This window comes from Prionailurus viverrinus, chromosome E1 (assembly GCF_022837055.1).
Source record: "Prionailurus viverrinus isolate Anna chromosome E1, UM_Priviv_1.0, whole genome shotgun sequence".
NCBI classification, from domain to species: Eukaryota; Metazoa; Chordata; class Mammalia; order Carnivora; family Felidae; genus Prionailurus; species Prionailurus viverrinus.
This window is the reverse complement of record NC_062574.1, coordinates 25089411-25105442: the sequence shown is the minus strand read 5'-3', so window position 1 is coordinate 25105442 and position 16032 is coordinate 25089411. Positions and strand designations below refer to the sequence as shown.

The following is a 16032-nucleotide window of genomic DNA, read 5'->3' as shown; positions in this document are numbered from 1 at the left end:
AACAGTGGTTACCTCACGGAGTGTAGAGTGTAATGGAGTGACATGTTGAACAAGTTTAGTGAATGTGTGCATGTATGTCTTGATGCTGATATGGAGGAAAATACAGTGTGTCATGAGAAAGTATAACAGGGAACAGAATTTAGATTGGGGAGTAAAGGGCAGGTCTCTATGAGAAGGTGACAAATTAGTGGAGACCATTAGGAAGAGTTATAGATTAACCCGGCAAAGAATCACGGTACTAGTGCTTCATGTGGAGGCAGTAGCATATGTGTGCAAAACTCACGAGGTGAGATAGAGCTAAAAGAAAGCTAATGTGGCAGGAATATAGGAGACAGGGAGAAAGAATGGTAAAAAATGAGGTTTGAAAAATAGGCAGGAGTCAGATAACTTTTAGAGACTTGTAGCCCATATTAAAAATTTTGAATTATGTTCACACTGAGGCTGCCATTGAAAAGTTTTAAACAAGGAATGCCATGAAATAATTTACATTTTTAAAAGATCATTCTGGCTGCTGTGTGGAATTGATTAGAAGAGGACAAGAGTGGTAATGGAGAAGCCAGTTCTCCCTAACCTTTTCAGTAATCCAAGTGAACGATTTGAAATATAAATCCTGTCTCACAGGTGTGCAGTTTATTGAATATTGTCCAGCTTTTGAAAAAACATACACATATGTAATGGTAGATAAACAATTTAAAAACAAAAGAGGGCTTATATTGCTCAAACTTTTCTAAAATTTGTTCATTTTTACGTGTCATGGTAATTTTTCTTTGATAACAACTGCTTTTCATTTCTGAAGATTTTTGCTCTTTACTGACTCTTCAAGAGGGGATAACAGTTTCAAACATGAGTTACATGAGTTTCATAGATTGTGTCTGTATGTTCTTAGACCATAGTTTGAATTCACTTTCTTTTACATTTTTTTCTAAACCTTTCCAAGTTTCTGTTGTTGGGAATTAGCCAAGATTATTTTGTATGCTAATCTGATGTCAAAACTAAGCTGTTCAGTCTTAGCCTGTGGTGATTTTGAGTTGGCTGGGAAAGCAACCAATTAAAAATCCTCTGGTTAAGGAAGACTTTCATCCCCATCTTTATCTCCCAAAGAGTTTTCTGGGTTTGGGGATGGCTTGCATTGCCCTTGCAGTAGTTTTTCCTTCAGTATGTTATAAGATTTTTACTTTAGTCTGTTCTAAAACATCACCAGGAATTCCATCCCTTTGTATCTTCAAGGTGTTAATTCTTATATATGTGTGTTACTAATATTTTACTCGGTTTCATTGTATTTACATTTTTTATTTATAATATTTTATATTCTTGGGCATTTTAGGGTTTTATGTAATCACTTATCTCTATGATTTTTGCCTGTGATATGTTTCAAAAGGCAGTGTTTACCAAGTAGCTTTTAGTATTGCTGTCATTTAAGTCTGGAATTTATTTTTACTATATTTTATTAGGAGACATCTAACTTTGCTTTCCCATTTTTTTCTTTTTTTAAATGTTTATTTATTTTTGAGTGACAGCATGCACACGAGCCAGGGGAGGGGCAGACGGGGGACAAAGGGATCTCACTAATCGTGAGATCATGACCTGAGTCAAAGTCTGATTGATGCTTAACCTACTGAGCCACCCAGGTGCCCCCCCCCTTTTTTTTTAAGTTTTGAGAAAGAGAAAGAGAGTACATGCATGCACCCACAGGAAGGGTGGAGAGAGAGAATCTTGAGCAGGCTCCACATGGGGCCTATACCTGGAACTTGAGATCATGACCTGATCTAGAGTCAGATGCCCAACCCACTGAGCCATCCAGGCGCTCCTCCTTTCCCCATTTTTGTGCACTCTTTGTTAGCTCCTTCTTCAGTGATCAAAAATTTTTTTCTTCATCATGTTAATTTTTTACACATACTGTGGTCTACTTTTGAAGTTTGCATTTTGTTCCATTGATTGGTTTGTCTTCATACCTTTCCAGTATTGTTTTAGTTGTATTATATTGTCTGGTTTTATATTTCTTGGGAGGTAATTTACCTACTTCTAAAAATTATTTTCCCTTAAAGAACCAAAAGTTGATAGAGTCTTTTAATAGCCTTGTTATTCATTGGGTACAGAATATAATATGAAACACTTAACAATGAACTGAAGTAAGTAAGATAAATAAATAAATAAATAATTTTTTTAAACATTTTTAAATTTTTTTTTTTATTTTTGAGACAGAGACAGAGCATGAATGGGGGAGGGGCAGAGAGAGAGGGAGACACAGAATCTGAAGCAGGCTCCAGGCTCTGAGCTGTCAGCACAGAGCCCATTGTGGGGCTCGAACTCACGAACTGTAAAATCGTTACCTTAACCAACTGAGCCCCCAGGCACCCCCTAAATAAGTCAGATTTTTTTTTTTTAATTTTTTTTTTTTCAACATTTATTTATTTTTGGGACAGAGAGAGACAGAGCATGAACGGGGGAGGGTCAGAGAGAGAGGGAGACACAGAATCGGAAACAGGCTCCAGGCTCTGAGCCATCAGCCCAGAGCCTGACGCGGGGCTCGAACTCACGGGCCGCGAGATCGTGACCTGGCTGAAGTCGGACGCTTAACCGACTGCGCCACCCAGGCGCCCCTAAATAAGTCAGATTTTTAAAAATCTAATCAGAGTTCTTACCAAGGAATCTGGAGCCTCAGTTTCCTCCAAGCTCTACTCTATAAGCTGTATGAATCTATGAAAGAATAAATCTTTAAGTCTTCTATAAAAACGTTAAAAATTACCGTTTTTATTTATTTATTTTTAATTTACATCCAAGTTAGCATACAGTGCAACAATGATTTCAGTAGTAGATTCCTTAATGCCCCTTACCCATTTAGCCCATCCGACTCCCCCCAACCAAGCTAAAAATTACTCTTTTTATATATACTCTTCCTTCCTGATAGATTATCTTTAAGAGGCAGTGTAGTGTACAATATTAAGAACATGGATGTAAAGACAGACTGCCAGGGGCCGGATTTGTGCTTTACCCCTTTTTAGTTGTATGATTTTGAGCAGGTTATTTAATTTTATATGCCTCAATTTCCTTATCTGTGAAAGTATAGAGTGAGTAACTTATGTAAAGCACTTAGAACAATGCCTGGCACATATTAGATCTTTTTAAGAATTAAATGCTATTTTTATTCTGGATCAGTATCCATAAATCCCATTCACAGAATGTCTAAGTTTGCATTTTTGGATAAACCTGGTAAGGATAATTGGAAACAATTAAGTCATTACCCTCTTCCCAGAATTTAAATGTGAACCCATTTTTAGCTAGAAAAATTGAACAGAGTAAAAGGGGGAGGGGCTTGTGTTAATAAGGGCATGTTTACATTGTAACTAAGGAAGCAACTTTTCAGAATTTTAATTTCAAATCCCATTTAGTAAGATGTACCAGTTTTCAGTCATTAAAGGCATACGATGAGTTGTAATGTATACAAAGCTTAATTGTCTTTGGTGAGTACAGGCAAAAAGGTTGTATAACTTGTTTTCATTTCTCCTATCTTAAAGAAATTCTAAGCCTTAAGTTTGCTAATGATAAGTTATTTTGGTAAGAAGTGAGGTTTTTTTGTATTATACCATTTTGGGAGTGTGTGTATATATTTATTTTGATAAGTAGATTTACTTTTCTGCCCTAGATAAAAACTTATCACATTGTTAAGCTTCCAAATACAGATTAGGTCATACATTCTCAACTTTATTTTCTGAGTTATTCTCTGTTGGTTAATAGTCAAAGTAAATATGACAGTGATTAATAATAGTGAATTTTACTGTTTACATTCCCAGAAGCTCTTACTATAGCAGAAAACATAATCATCTCTAAAATTAGCAAATCTTTCCTTACGAAAGTTTACTGTTAATGAGTATCCAGCCATTTTATGTGAAGATAACATTTTGCTTCCCCTTCCTGGGCATGTGGTAGCCCCTTATCTCTTCTCTTCGGTAATTGTTACGGATTTTTCACAGCAGTCCTTATTGATTTGCATTAATATACTTATGTAATTTGACCTGGCTTCCATTGTGACTAGTGATTTATGCCCAAGAACTAGTTGATTGAGTTTGTAGTATATTTTCCCAGCACAAAGTTAACTGGCCCATTTTGGCACATGAACTCTAGATCTTGTCTTTTTGAAACCCCTCTTCTGTAAACTGAGCTAAGAGTTAAGTGTAATATAAAGTGAATAAGATAAAATTCCAGCCTTCTAAGGCACTATATTTATATAGCATATAAAAATTCAAAGCATTTGGTGAAGCTGGAGTGGGAGAAGGAGGGACAGTAGTATTTGTCTCTTTTTAACCATGTGCATATATTATTTGTGATAAACAGTGAACACATTTGTTAAAATGTTACTTTTTTTTTTTAATTTTTTTTTCAACGTTTATTTATTTTTGGGACAGAGAGAGACAGAGCATGAACGGGGGAGGGGCAGAGAGAGAGGGAGACACAGAATCAGAAACAGGCTCCAGGCTCTGAGCCATCAGCCCAGAGCCCGACGCGGGGCTCGAACTCACGGACTGTGGGATCGTGACCTGGCTGAAGTCGGACGCTCAACCGACTGCGCCACCCAGGCGCCCCAAAATGTTACTTTTAAAAGAAGTTCTAAAAAGTCAGGCAAAATGAGTAAGGGATTGTGACATGATTAGAAATCCTGCCATCTTGGATTATTTTAATTTATTTATTTTTCATCCTGGATTACTTTATTTATTTAAGATTTTATTTTTAAGCAGTCTCTTTACCCAATGTGGGGCCTGAACTCACAACCCTGAGATCAAACGTTGCACACTCTCCTGACTGAGCCAGCCAGGCACCGCCCCCCCCCCCCCCATTCCTGGATTACTTTAGACATGATCTGTTAATTTTAAAAGTTTCTTGAACATAACTTTTTATGTTTATTTAATAAGTGTATAGCACTTTGTAGAATTCAACATGTACCAGATACTAATTTTTAAATTAAATTAATTTTAAATGTTAATTTTTAACTTTATATACAACTATTAAAATGTCTTGTATGAATTGTAAAAATTTGTTAATTTACTATTGCTGTGTAATCATACTGACTTTGGGTAGTACCCATTAAATTCATTAAATATTAAGTCCATCAAATTATATCTAGAAGTATAATTAAAGTAAAATAAAAATTAAATTAAAAATTTTTAATTACCTTTTTTATTTTTCATTTCAGCTTTACCAACAGGGACGCTTATGTCAACTGGGCAGTGAATTTTGTGAATTGGAAGTTTTTGCTAAAGTATTGAGAGCTTTGGATAAAAGGTAAATACACTTTTTAAAAATTGTAGTGAACTATACATAACCTAAATTTTATCATTGTAACTTTTTAAGTGTACAATTCAGTGACATTAAGTACCTACCTACCCAATGTTGTGAAACCATCATTACCACCTTGCTTTTTGTGTTCAAGAAAAGGAGACTGAATTCATCTTCCCCATTTTGGCTGTTACATGTGGTGGAGCCACATACAAGTATAGACGACACAGCCTTTGATTATATACTTGCTGTTCTCTTTAGCATTCTTCCTGAAATTTGCTTTAAATGCTATTTCTTTTTCCTAACCCACACTTCTAGGAAAATAGGAATATAGTTTTACAAAATACTGCTAATTTCTAATATGAATATTGCCAAGTTGTTTTATTTGTTCAACAAATTAACTAAGTATATACTTGTTCAATGCCTAGTACGAATCAGGTACTGTTCAAGATGCTGTGAATAAGTTCTACAACATCTCTTCCTCATGGATTTTGTATTTGAGAGAGGAAAATAATAGGTAAATAATATAATTTCGCTGTTAGAGGTAACTTTGAAATGTGGCCTATGTACTGTAGAGAAACTCTTTGGTTAGTTGAATAATTAAAATTAATCTGTAAAATAAATAAATGAGAACTTCATTTTGGTGAAAGAAGGCTATAGCAAAACTTTTAAAAAAGCATTCTTTAAGAAAAGGTTACCTTTCTGGAATTTAAATTTCTCTATACAATTCTAAACATAGCCATTGTAAAGATTTAGTGGAATACCTCTCTTTCATCTCTCAGGTTATCTTTCACCAAGTCAAAATCCCTTGGTAAGTGTTTAATGTATTTGTGAAACTAAAAGCATGTAGTTTGACTTTTTTCCCCTTTATCCAAAGCAGTGATTCTGGTATTTACAATTTTGTCATTTAAAAGTTTTTTATTAAGATATAATTCACATACCACCACATTCACCATTTTAAATTATATAATTAATTCAGTGTCTTTAGTATATTCACAAGGTTTTGCAACCATCACCACCATCTAATTCTAGAACATTTTCATCACCCCATAAAGAAACCCTGTACCCATTAACAATCACTTCCTATTTCCTCTTACCCCCAGCCTACCATTAATCAATTTTCTGTCTCTAGATTTACCTGTTCTAGAAAAGAGAATCATATGGTATATGGTCTTTTGTGACTGGCTTCTTTTACTTACAATGTTTGGAAGGTTTATTCATGGTGTTGCTTGTATTAGTACTTCTTTCCTTTTATGGCTGAGTAATTTTCCATTGTATGAATATACTGTGTTTTATTTATCTAGTCATCTGTTGGTGAACATTTTGGCTGTTTGGCTATTATGATAATACTGCTGTGAACATTTATGGACAAGATTTTGTGTAGGCATATGTTTTCAATTGTGTATATAACTAAGGGTGTATACATATGATAACTCTGTTTAATTTTTTTAGTAAACTCTAAACTGTTTTCCATAGTGGCTGTATCATTTTATGTTCCTACCATCAATGTATGAGAGTTCCAATTTTTACATATTTTTGTCATCACTTTTTTAGAATAATGATTACATCCTAGCAGGTGTGAAGTGGTATCTCATTGTGATTTGGGTTTGCATGTCCCTAATGACTAATGATGTTGAGCATCTTTTCTTGTACTTATTGGTCATTTGTATACTTTCTTTGGAGAAATCTCTATTCAAATCCATTTCCCATTTTTAAATTGGGTTATTATTGAATTATAAGATCATTTGGTTTTTAAAAGTTAGTTTTAGGGGCGCCTGGGTGGCTCAGTTGGTTGATCATCTGACTCTTGATTTCGGCTCAGGGACTCTTGATTTTGGCACAGGTCAGGATCCCAGGGTTGTGGGATTGAGCTCCACGTCAGGCTCCACACTGTGTGGAGCCTGCTTAGGATTCTGTCTCTCTCCCTCTGCCCCTCTCCCCTGCTCGTGTTCTCTCTCTCTCTCTCTCTCTCTCTCTTTCTCAAATAATTTTTAAAAAAGAAAAATTAGTTTTATTCTTTTTTATTGACATTTGTTTACACATACAGGAACACACAGTGATCTACTGAATAAAAATATTAGGCTAAATTATGGATTATTACGGCCTCATAATTCATAAGGCAGAAAGTTTTTTGTATCTTATTCCATGTTGGAAAATAATGGTAGTGTTATTTTTTAAAAAGAAAGCTAGTGGACGCCAGGGTGCTCAGTCAGTTAAGTGTCCAACTCTTGATTTGGGCTTAGGTCATGATCACACAGTTCGTGAGTTCAAGCCCTTCATTCCCAGCGTGGATCCTGCTTGGGATTCTCTCTCTCCCTCTTTCTCTGCCCCTTGCCTGCTTGCTTGCACACACCTGTGCACACCCATGCACATGTGTTCTCTTTCTTTCTCCCTCAAAATAAATAAATAAACTTAAAAAAAAATAAAAATCAAGCTAGCACTTTCTAAAACTGTAAAATATGTTATCTTTGTAAAATAATCTTTTCTTCTCTTTCAGACATTTGCTTCATCATTGTTTCCAGGCTTTGATGGATCATGGTGTGAAAGTTGCTTCAGTCTTGGCCTACTCATTCAGTAGGCGGTGCTCTTACATAGCAGAATCTGATGCTGCAGTAAAAGAAAAAGCCATTCAGGTTGGCTTTGTTTTAGGTAAGTAATAGTAAAATAGAGGAGTGTTTTATTGTAGGACATGACTCATTAAACCTACTAATGATAAAGGATTACACCAGAACATTCCCAAAGTCTACATAAGGAAGTTGAGAAAAACATCAGAAAAATTAGGTGTGATTTATTGAATATTAACTTTGTGCCAAACACTAAAGTAGGCATTTAAATGTTATATTTTCCAAATCCTCATAACATTCCAGTGGTGTGATGGTATTAATGGCACTTTACAAATGAAAGATTCAGAAAAGTTAAGAACTTACTCAAGTCACATAGCTGGTAGTGTACTAAAAGTTTAGAATCCTGCATCTATAAATTCCTTATCACATGTTTTGCTAACATGTCCTGCTGCCTCCAGCCTCTTTCACCAGCTTACCATATGCTGTGGCATGAGACTTAATCCTTTTAAGGCCTCAGTTTTTCAGTCTCTAAAATGAGGGTAATCCTGTATTTCCTGATGGGATGTTACAAGAATACTGAAAACATATGGGGAAGGAGTCTGAGAAGGTTTTGTTTGTTATATACAGAGAAAAATACTGTTTAAATTTCGTGTAACATTAAAAAAAATGTTTATTTGGGGGTGCCTGGTGGCTCAGTCAGTTAAGCAGCCAACTTTGGCTTAAGTCATGATCTTGCGTTCATGAGTTCAAGCCCTGCATTGGTTCTGGCAATTTGGAGCCTGGAGCCTGCTTTGGATTCTGTGTCTCCTTCTCTGTCTGTCCCCCACTCGTGCTCTGTTTCTCTCTCTCAAAAATAAATAATAAGCAATAAACATTAAAAAGAAATTTTTTTAAATGTTTGTTTTAAAGACACAGAGAGCGTGAATGGGGGAGGGACAGAAAGAGATGGAGATCGAGAATCCCAAGCAGGCTCTGTTCTGTCGGCACTGAGCCTGACATGAGGCTCGAACCCATGAACCATGAGATCATAACCTGAGCTGAAATCAAGAGTCAGACGGTTAAACGACTGAGCCACCCAAGCACCCCTGCATAACATTTTATATATTTTTTACAAATCTACATAGATAAGTATGTTTCAGGCAACTACTTATTAAAGTTGTTACTTACCCTTCTTTTTACTTTCTTTAAAAAATTTTTTTTGAAATAATTATAGATTCACAGACAATATCAAAACCAAGAATTGACATGACTTTAACACTGTTTAAAAAAAAGTTTTTTTAATGTCTATTTTTGAGAGAGAGAGAGAGAAAGAGAGAGAGATATGTGGGGGGCAGGGGGGCAGGGGGGCAGAGAGGGAGACACAGAATCTGAAGCAAGCTCCAGGCTCTGAGCTGTGAGCACAGAGCTTGATGGGCTCGGACTCATGAACCGTAAGATCATGACCTGAGCCAAAGACGGACACTTAACCAACTGAACCACCCAGGTGCCCCCAAGTTCAGTACTGTTAAGTAGACTACAGACCTTATTGCATTTTCAACAATTTTTACATGTACTCACGTGTGTGTATGTTTCTATGCAGTTGATTCCATGTAAAGATTCATATAACTGTCATTACCATCAAGATACAGGACTGTTCCATCAACACAGACTACCTTTCATTTTTAACTCCTTACATTAATGTGTGCACATGCCTGTTTTAGCTCTCTTACACATGCACATACACTTTCTTTGCTAACAAATTTTCATGATCATTTCCTTCAATCTTAGAATAATTCTTTGTAGTGGTCATAGACAGTTTGCTGGAAGAACTTCAGAACATTTTTCCTGAAAAGAAATTTATCCTCTGATAGTCCCATGGAATAAAACTGCAACCAAGAATTGTCCCCCAAAAATGTCTCTAGCAAAAGAGTATCTGTGATCTTGATGAATGTTAAGGTTGACATCCCTTTGGTCCTAGATGATTATGTAAAAATCTGTAGAACAACTTCAGTATCAACCAAAGTGAAAGGCAGAAAGTTTTTAGTGTTCATTGACGTCCTCTGTCAGCTCCACAAACATTTATACCAATGTCTGGTTGTTATAATGAGCCAGACTGAAGAAATATCTTGCAGGTAGAATCAAGTTCTAACACACTCATAGTTAAGTTATTGGTCTTGATCCTAAAATTACCGCAATTTGGAGACAATGGAGACAATTTTCTTAATAATAGCTTTATTGAGATGTTCTTTGAGATTGGGTATAGAGAGACTGAAAATGTTAGGATTATTGAAATATATGGCTAATTAACTGGAAAATGTCAATTCTTAGAGTATAGAGTATTTTTAGAGGGTTAAAACTCTTGACTCCTTATTCAAGGTCTCAACTTTGATCTAATCCCCCTAGTTTGAAAGTTTTTGTTTTGTTTTTTGTTTCACAGTAGCTTTGTTTTGGGCTAAACACAGGACTTTAATATTACGGGTGTTTTCATTTTAGATAATACTAATTTTAAGCGTGTCATTTTAGCTTTCAAGTGATTTATTAAATTATTTAAAAAATTACTTATTAAATTATTTAAAATTATTTAAAGTTACTGGTTTTCTTGCCCTTTAGGTGGCTTTCTTTCAGATGCAGGATGGTACAGTGATGCTGAGAAAGTTTTTCTGTCCTGCCTTCAGTTGTGTACTCTACATGATGAGATGCTTCATTGGTTTCGTGCAGTAGAATGTTGTGTGAGGTAAGTTGGAACAAATCCTACTGTAATGGTCCTTAGTGGCTTTTATAGTTTTAGCTTGTATAAGTATACTCCTAACAATTGGACAAACCTCAGAGGTTATATTTGTTTGTCATAGTTTCATTAGTCTGGCCTCCTATCTCTGATCACCAAAATATAGTTAACTTGCTATGGGCATCTTAGTTTAGATTTGAATATTATGAACCAGACTGTATATTTTATGTATGTATGTATGTATGTATGTATGTATTTTTGGGAGACAGAGAGAGAGAGCATGAGAGTGGGGAGAGGCAGAGAGAGAGAGGGAGACAAAGGATCTGAAGCAGGCTCTGTGCTGACAGCAGAGAGCTCAATGTGGGGCTCAAACTCATGAACCCTGAGATCATGAGCTGAACTGAAGTTGAATGCTTAACCAGCTGAGCCACCTAGGTGTCCCTATTTTATATATATATATTTTTGCTATGTCGTAGAGCTTGTGTGTTCATTCACTCAACAATTATTTATTGAATGCCTCAGTGTACCCAAAACTGTGCTAGGCACTGGATGCTGGGAAAATAAAAACATGTTTTTCTTGGGTGTTTATTTTTTTTTACCCCGTTTACATTTCTAGAATTGTGTAATAAGATTAGTATTTTATTTATAAATAACTATTTTCTTTAAAAATACATTTTTTAACATGTACTTAAAGGAAAGGCAGGCAAGGCTAGAAATAACTCTTCTTTTTTACTGTTTTCGTTTTTTTCTATGTAACATTTAGTTATGGGTATTTTTATGTAAGTTTTCTCTCTGTCCCAAAATTTGATTTGACATTTTTTTTAATGTTTATTTATTTCTGAGAGAGAGAATGAGAGAGAGCCTGCGCATGTGCGAGCAGGGGAGGAGCACAGAGAGAGGGAGACAGGATCTGAAGTGGGCTGTGCTGATGCAGAGAACCCCATATGGGGCTCAAACTCATGAACCACGAGATCATGTGACCCAGAATCCAGAGTTGGAACTCAACTGAGCCACCTAGGCACCCCATCTTGCTCAGTCTTAACATGAATATATTCATAAGCTAATGACTTCTAAACTTGTATATTTTCCTTCCAAACAGTGAATAGTTTAACCAGTTAAATAGTAATTGCTTTTGACAATAGCTGTTGATCAGGTAGATACAAATGTATTTTCTCATAAAAATAACATACTATGGGAGGGGCGTCTAGGTGGCTCAGTCAGTTGTGTCTGACTTCAGCTCAAGTCGTGATCTCACAGTTCATGAATTTGAGCCCTGCATCAGGCTTGCAACTGTCAAGTGCAGAGCCCGCTTTGGATCTTCTGTCCCTCTCTCTCTGCCCCTCCCCTGCTTGCGCGCCCTCTTTCAAAAACAAAACATTAAAAAAGAATAACATGCTATGAGAAAGAAGGTATATGAGAAATCTGTACCTTCTCAGTTTTATTGTGAACCTAAAACTGCTCTTAAAAATAAAATATTTTTAAAAGATAATAAAATACTATACTTACATTGTAGAACCACATTTGGAGAACCTTGAGAACCTGCCTTTTCATTAGACTGAGTATATTAAGGCAAAATTGGATCCTCAGTTGGATCTAAAAGTTTCTTGGATCCTTCATCCTGTTCTGTGTCAGCCCAGATGGACATACAGACCCTGAAGAGTCTCCATATGTTTAATTTGCCCTTTTGTTTCAGTAGACAACCAGCAGGAAGTGGAGAAAATATCAAGCTGTGCATTTCTGGCTTAAAATATTTAGTTTGATACCCCATCATATGCCAATTATTAAATAATTTCTAGAAATTTATTTTTAGTGAGAATATAGTGAATATTGTTGGAAATGCAATTTCTAGTATTGTATAAATGAAAGGTGAATACTGTTCTTTTCCTTCTGTAAGTTTACAGCCTGTGCTTGAGTTTAACCTTTTCCTCATTGAACCCTTTGGATCACTACCAACTCTGTATCTCTAATACGCATCCTTTTTTCTCAAGGTCATTTTTGGGTTTTTTTGGACTGTTGTAATACCTTCTGTCCTGGTTGTCTTCCTTTCACTCTTGGCTTTATTATAATCCATCTTCCACACTGTAGCCAGAGGAGTCTTTCTAGAGTTGCACTGTCCAGTATATAGTCATTAACCATGTACAACTTTATAAAATTAATTAAAGTTAAAAACTGGGTCCTCAGTCACATTAGGCACATTTCAGATACTCAGTAGACACTTGTGGCTGGTGGCTACCAGATTGAGCAGAGCAGATATAGAATATTTCAGGAAATTCTATTAGCGTTGTTCTAGAGCATAAACCAGATCTCACTGTTACAGCCAAAACTCCTTACCCTGACCTGGCAAGGCCCTATTAAATCTTTGTTATCTCTGCTTTCTCATGTCTCTCTCTTCTTAAAAAAAATTTTTTTTAATGTTTTACTTATTTTTGAGAGAGAATGTGCGAGAGAGAGAGCATGAGCAGGGAAGGGGCAGAGAAAGATGGAGATATAGAATCTGAAGCAGGCTCCAGGCTCTGAGCTGTCTGTCAGCCCAGAGCCCGATGTGGGGTTCAAACCCATAGAATGTGAGATCATGACCTGAGCTGAAGTTGGACGCTCAACTGACTGAGCCACTCAAGTGCCCCCTCTCTCTTTTTTTAAGTTTGTTTATTTTGAGAGAGAGAGAGAGAGGGAGGGAAGGGCAAAGAGAAGGGGAAAGGGAGAATCCCAAGCAACCTCCATGCTGTCAGCACAGAGTCCAGCTAAGGGCTTGATCTCCCAAACTAAGATCATGACCTGAGCTGAGATCAAGAGTTGGATAATTAACCAGCTGAGCCATCCAGACACCCCTGGTTTCTCGTCTCTTTTTACATAATCCTTTATTCATAATACTTCAGACATGTTGGTCTTCTGTCTGTTCTTTGATTATGCCACATTTTTTTCCCTTAGGGCTTTTGCAAGTTGTTATTCCTTCTGTTTGAAACATGCTTCCTCACAGACCTTCACATGATTGCTTCTTCATCATTTAGGTATCAACTCAGATGTTAGCTTCTCAAGAGAATTCTTCCATATCTACCCTGAGAACCTTCTTTAGGAAGTTCCTGATCATGGGGCACCTGGCTGGCTTAGTCGGTAGAGCATGACTCTTGATCTTGGGGTTGTGAGTTGGAGCCCCACATTGGATGTAGAGATTTCTTATTTTGTTTTTAATGTTTATTTTATTTATTTTGAGAGAGAGAGAGAGAGTGAGTGAGCAGGGGAAGGGCAGAGATGAAAGGAGAGAGAATTCCAAGCAGGCTCCTTGCTGTCAGTTCAGAGCCCAATACAGGGCTTGAACTCACGAACTGCGAGATCATGACCTGAGCTGAAATCAGATGCCCAACCAACTGAGCCACCCAGGCACCCAGATGTAGAGATTTCTTAAAAAAAAAAAAAAAAAAAATTTAATTTGAGAGAGAGCAAGAGTGAGTGGGGGAGAGAGGTGGTGGGGTGGAGAAAGATTGAAAGAGAATCTCAAGCAGGCTCCACGCTGAGTGTAGGCTCAATCCCATGACCCTGGAATCACGATCTGAGATGAAATCAAGAGTTGGATACGTAACTGACTGAGCCACCCAGGTGCCCCAAAAATAAAATCTTTAAAAAAAAAGGAAGTTCCTGATAATGTTACCCTATTTTTATAAGATTCGTAGCATTTATATTTTTTTAAGTGTATTTGTTATTTTTGAGACAGGCAGAGAGAGGGAGAGAGAGAATCCCAAGCAGATAGCCTTATGCGGGGCTCGAACTCAGAGAACCATGAGATCATGACCTGAGCTGAAATCAAGAATTGGATGCTTAACTGACTGAGCCACCCAGGCACCCCGCATTTATTTTTAAATGAATGTCTTACTTTTTGGTGTGTTTGTCTGCCTATCCTGTACTCCTTCCCCCTAGAGTGAATCTCCTTAGGGTCTTATTTACCACTGCATCCCTTTCACTTAGAAAAATGACTGGCACATAATAGGTGTTCAGTCAATAATGGACTGTAAGAGTCTCTCAAAACTTTATCATATCAACCAGCATATTTCTTTTTCCAGTAATCTTTTACTAGTTTTCAGTTCTATTTTCCTGTGCGTAGTTTCCATTGTGACAGGGATCATTGCTAACTACTTGACCTTTAGAATAGCAATTTGGCAGTCACATGACATTTTCTCTTTTTTCTGTATCAGTACACTTACTTTAGCATTAAAAATTTTCTATATACCAGGATGCTGGGTGGCTTGGTCAGTTAACCGTCTGACGTCAACTTGGGTCATGATCTCATGGTTCGTGGGTTTGAACCCTGCATTGGGCTCTCTGCTGTCAGCACAGAGCCTGGAGCCTGCTTCAGATCCTCTGTTTCCCCTCCTTGTCTCTCCCCCACTCATGCTCTCTCTCTCAAAAATAAAACATTGAAAAAATTTTTTTACTTGAAATGTATACCAAAACATACGTTTTTTTCTTTTATATTTCTGCTTAAAAATATAAATCCATTCAATTCTCCATTCTAGGAAAGCCTGAAAATGACTGCTTATTTCTGCTTTAAGTTTGAATTTGATGTTATAAAAAATTCAGAATCTTTGGTTAACCTTAGTATATTATTTTGCTGGAGGGTTTTAGTCTTTTCTAAAAGCAGATAACTGTATGGAGAATGTTGGAAGGATACACACTGGCATTGTATACTGTTTGCCACCTTTCTGAGTTGTCTTGGTTCATTTGAAGTTATTCCATCTGTTTTCCCTGACTGTACAAAGAAATGATAGCGATTAGAAGACTGTTACATGTTTCTCATTCTGAGTCATTGATCTGTTAATATTTTTGGTATAGTTAGAAAAAATAAATTTTAAATATCTGTTTTTTATATTCTTGAAGAATCCTTCCCAGATTCTCCATATCTGGTTTCTTTCAAATGATTTTTATACCCTGTTCCCTCTCAGGGCTGAGCATTTTCAGAAGATTGTATTGGCATAATACATGCACATAAAGTTCTAGCCAGCATTACAATAGATACATAAATATATGTCAGGTCCTCACTGTTCTGTCTTGCATAGTCTATACAGATGTATGTAGTCTGTTGGTACCACAATCTGACCTAATGCATTTTGCTACTCTTATATATCATTAGATAGTGTACATGGTTTTACAGTTACTTTGTGTAAAGAACTGTGTTTTTCCACCGTAGAAGATAAAGGTTATAAAAGAAATAGGTGACAATACCACTATTTTCAGTCAACCTACCTTACTGGAAAGATAACCAAAAAAAATGAGCATTTATGAAGCAACATGAGATAAAGTTAGTAATCAAGTATTGCACAAATAAACTAGAACAAAAGAATGGAAAGTAATGGTAGGTAATAGTATTTCATGTTGATCTTGTTTTTTCATTGTTTTCCAATTTTTTTTTATAATGAGACTGCATTACTTTTGGATTTGAAACAAAAAGAGTTAAGGGTTAGATGTAGCACATTCTGAGTGCACAAAGTATGCAAAATATTT

The 16032-nt window shown here is 36.3% G+C and overlaps 1 protein-coding gene across 1 annotated transcript in view; it reads left to right on the top strand.

The window, feature by feature from the left end:
* The window catches only part of APPBP2 (amyloid beta precursor protein binding protein 2), a 50845-nt gene that overhangs the window by 16511 nt on the left and 18302 nt on the right, over positions 1 to 16032 (top strand). The window contains exons 2-4 of the mRNA XM_047833101.1: positions 5189 to 5277; positions 7769 to 7920; positions 10425 to 10548. Coding sequence (XP_047689057.1) covers positions 5189 to 5277; positions 7769 to 7920; positions 10425 to 10548 — 365 coding nt within the window. The remainder of the gene's footprint in view (positions 1 to 5188; positions 5278 to 7768; positions 7921 to 10424; positions 10549 to 16032) is intronic.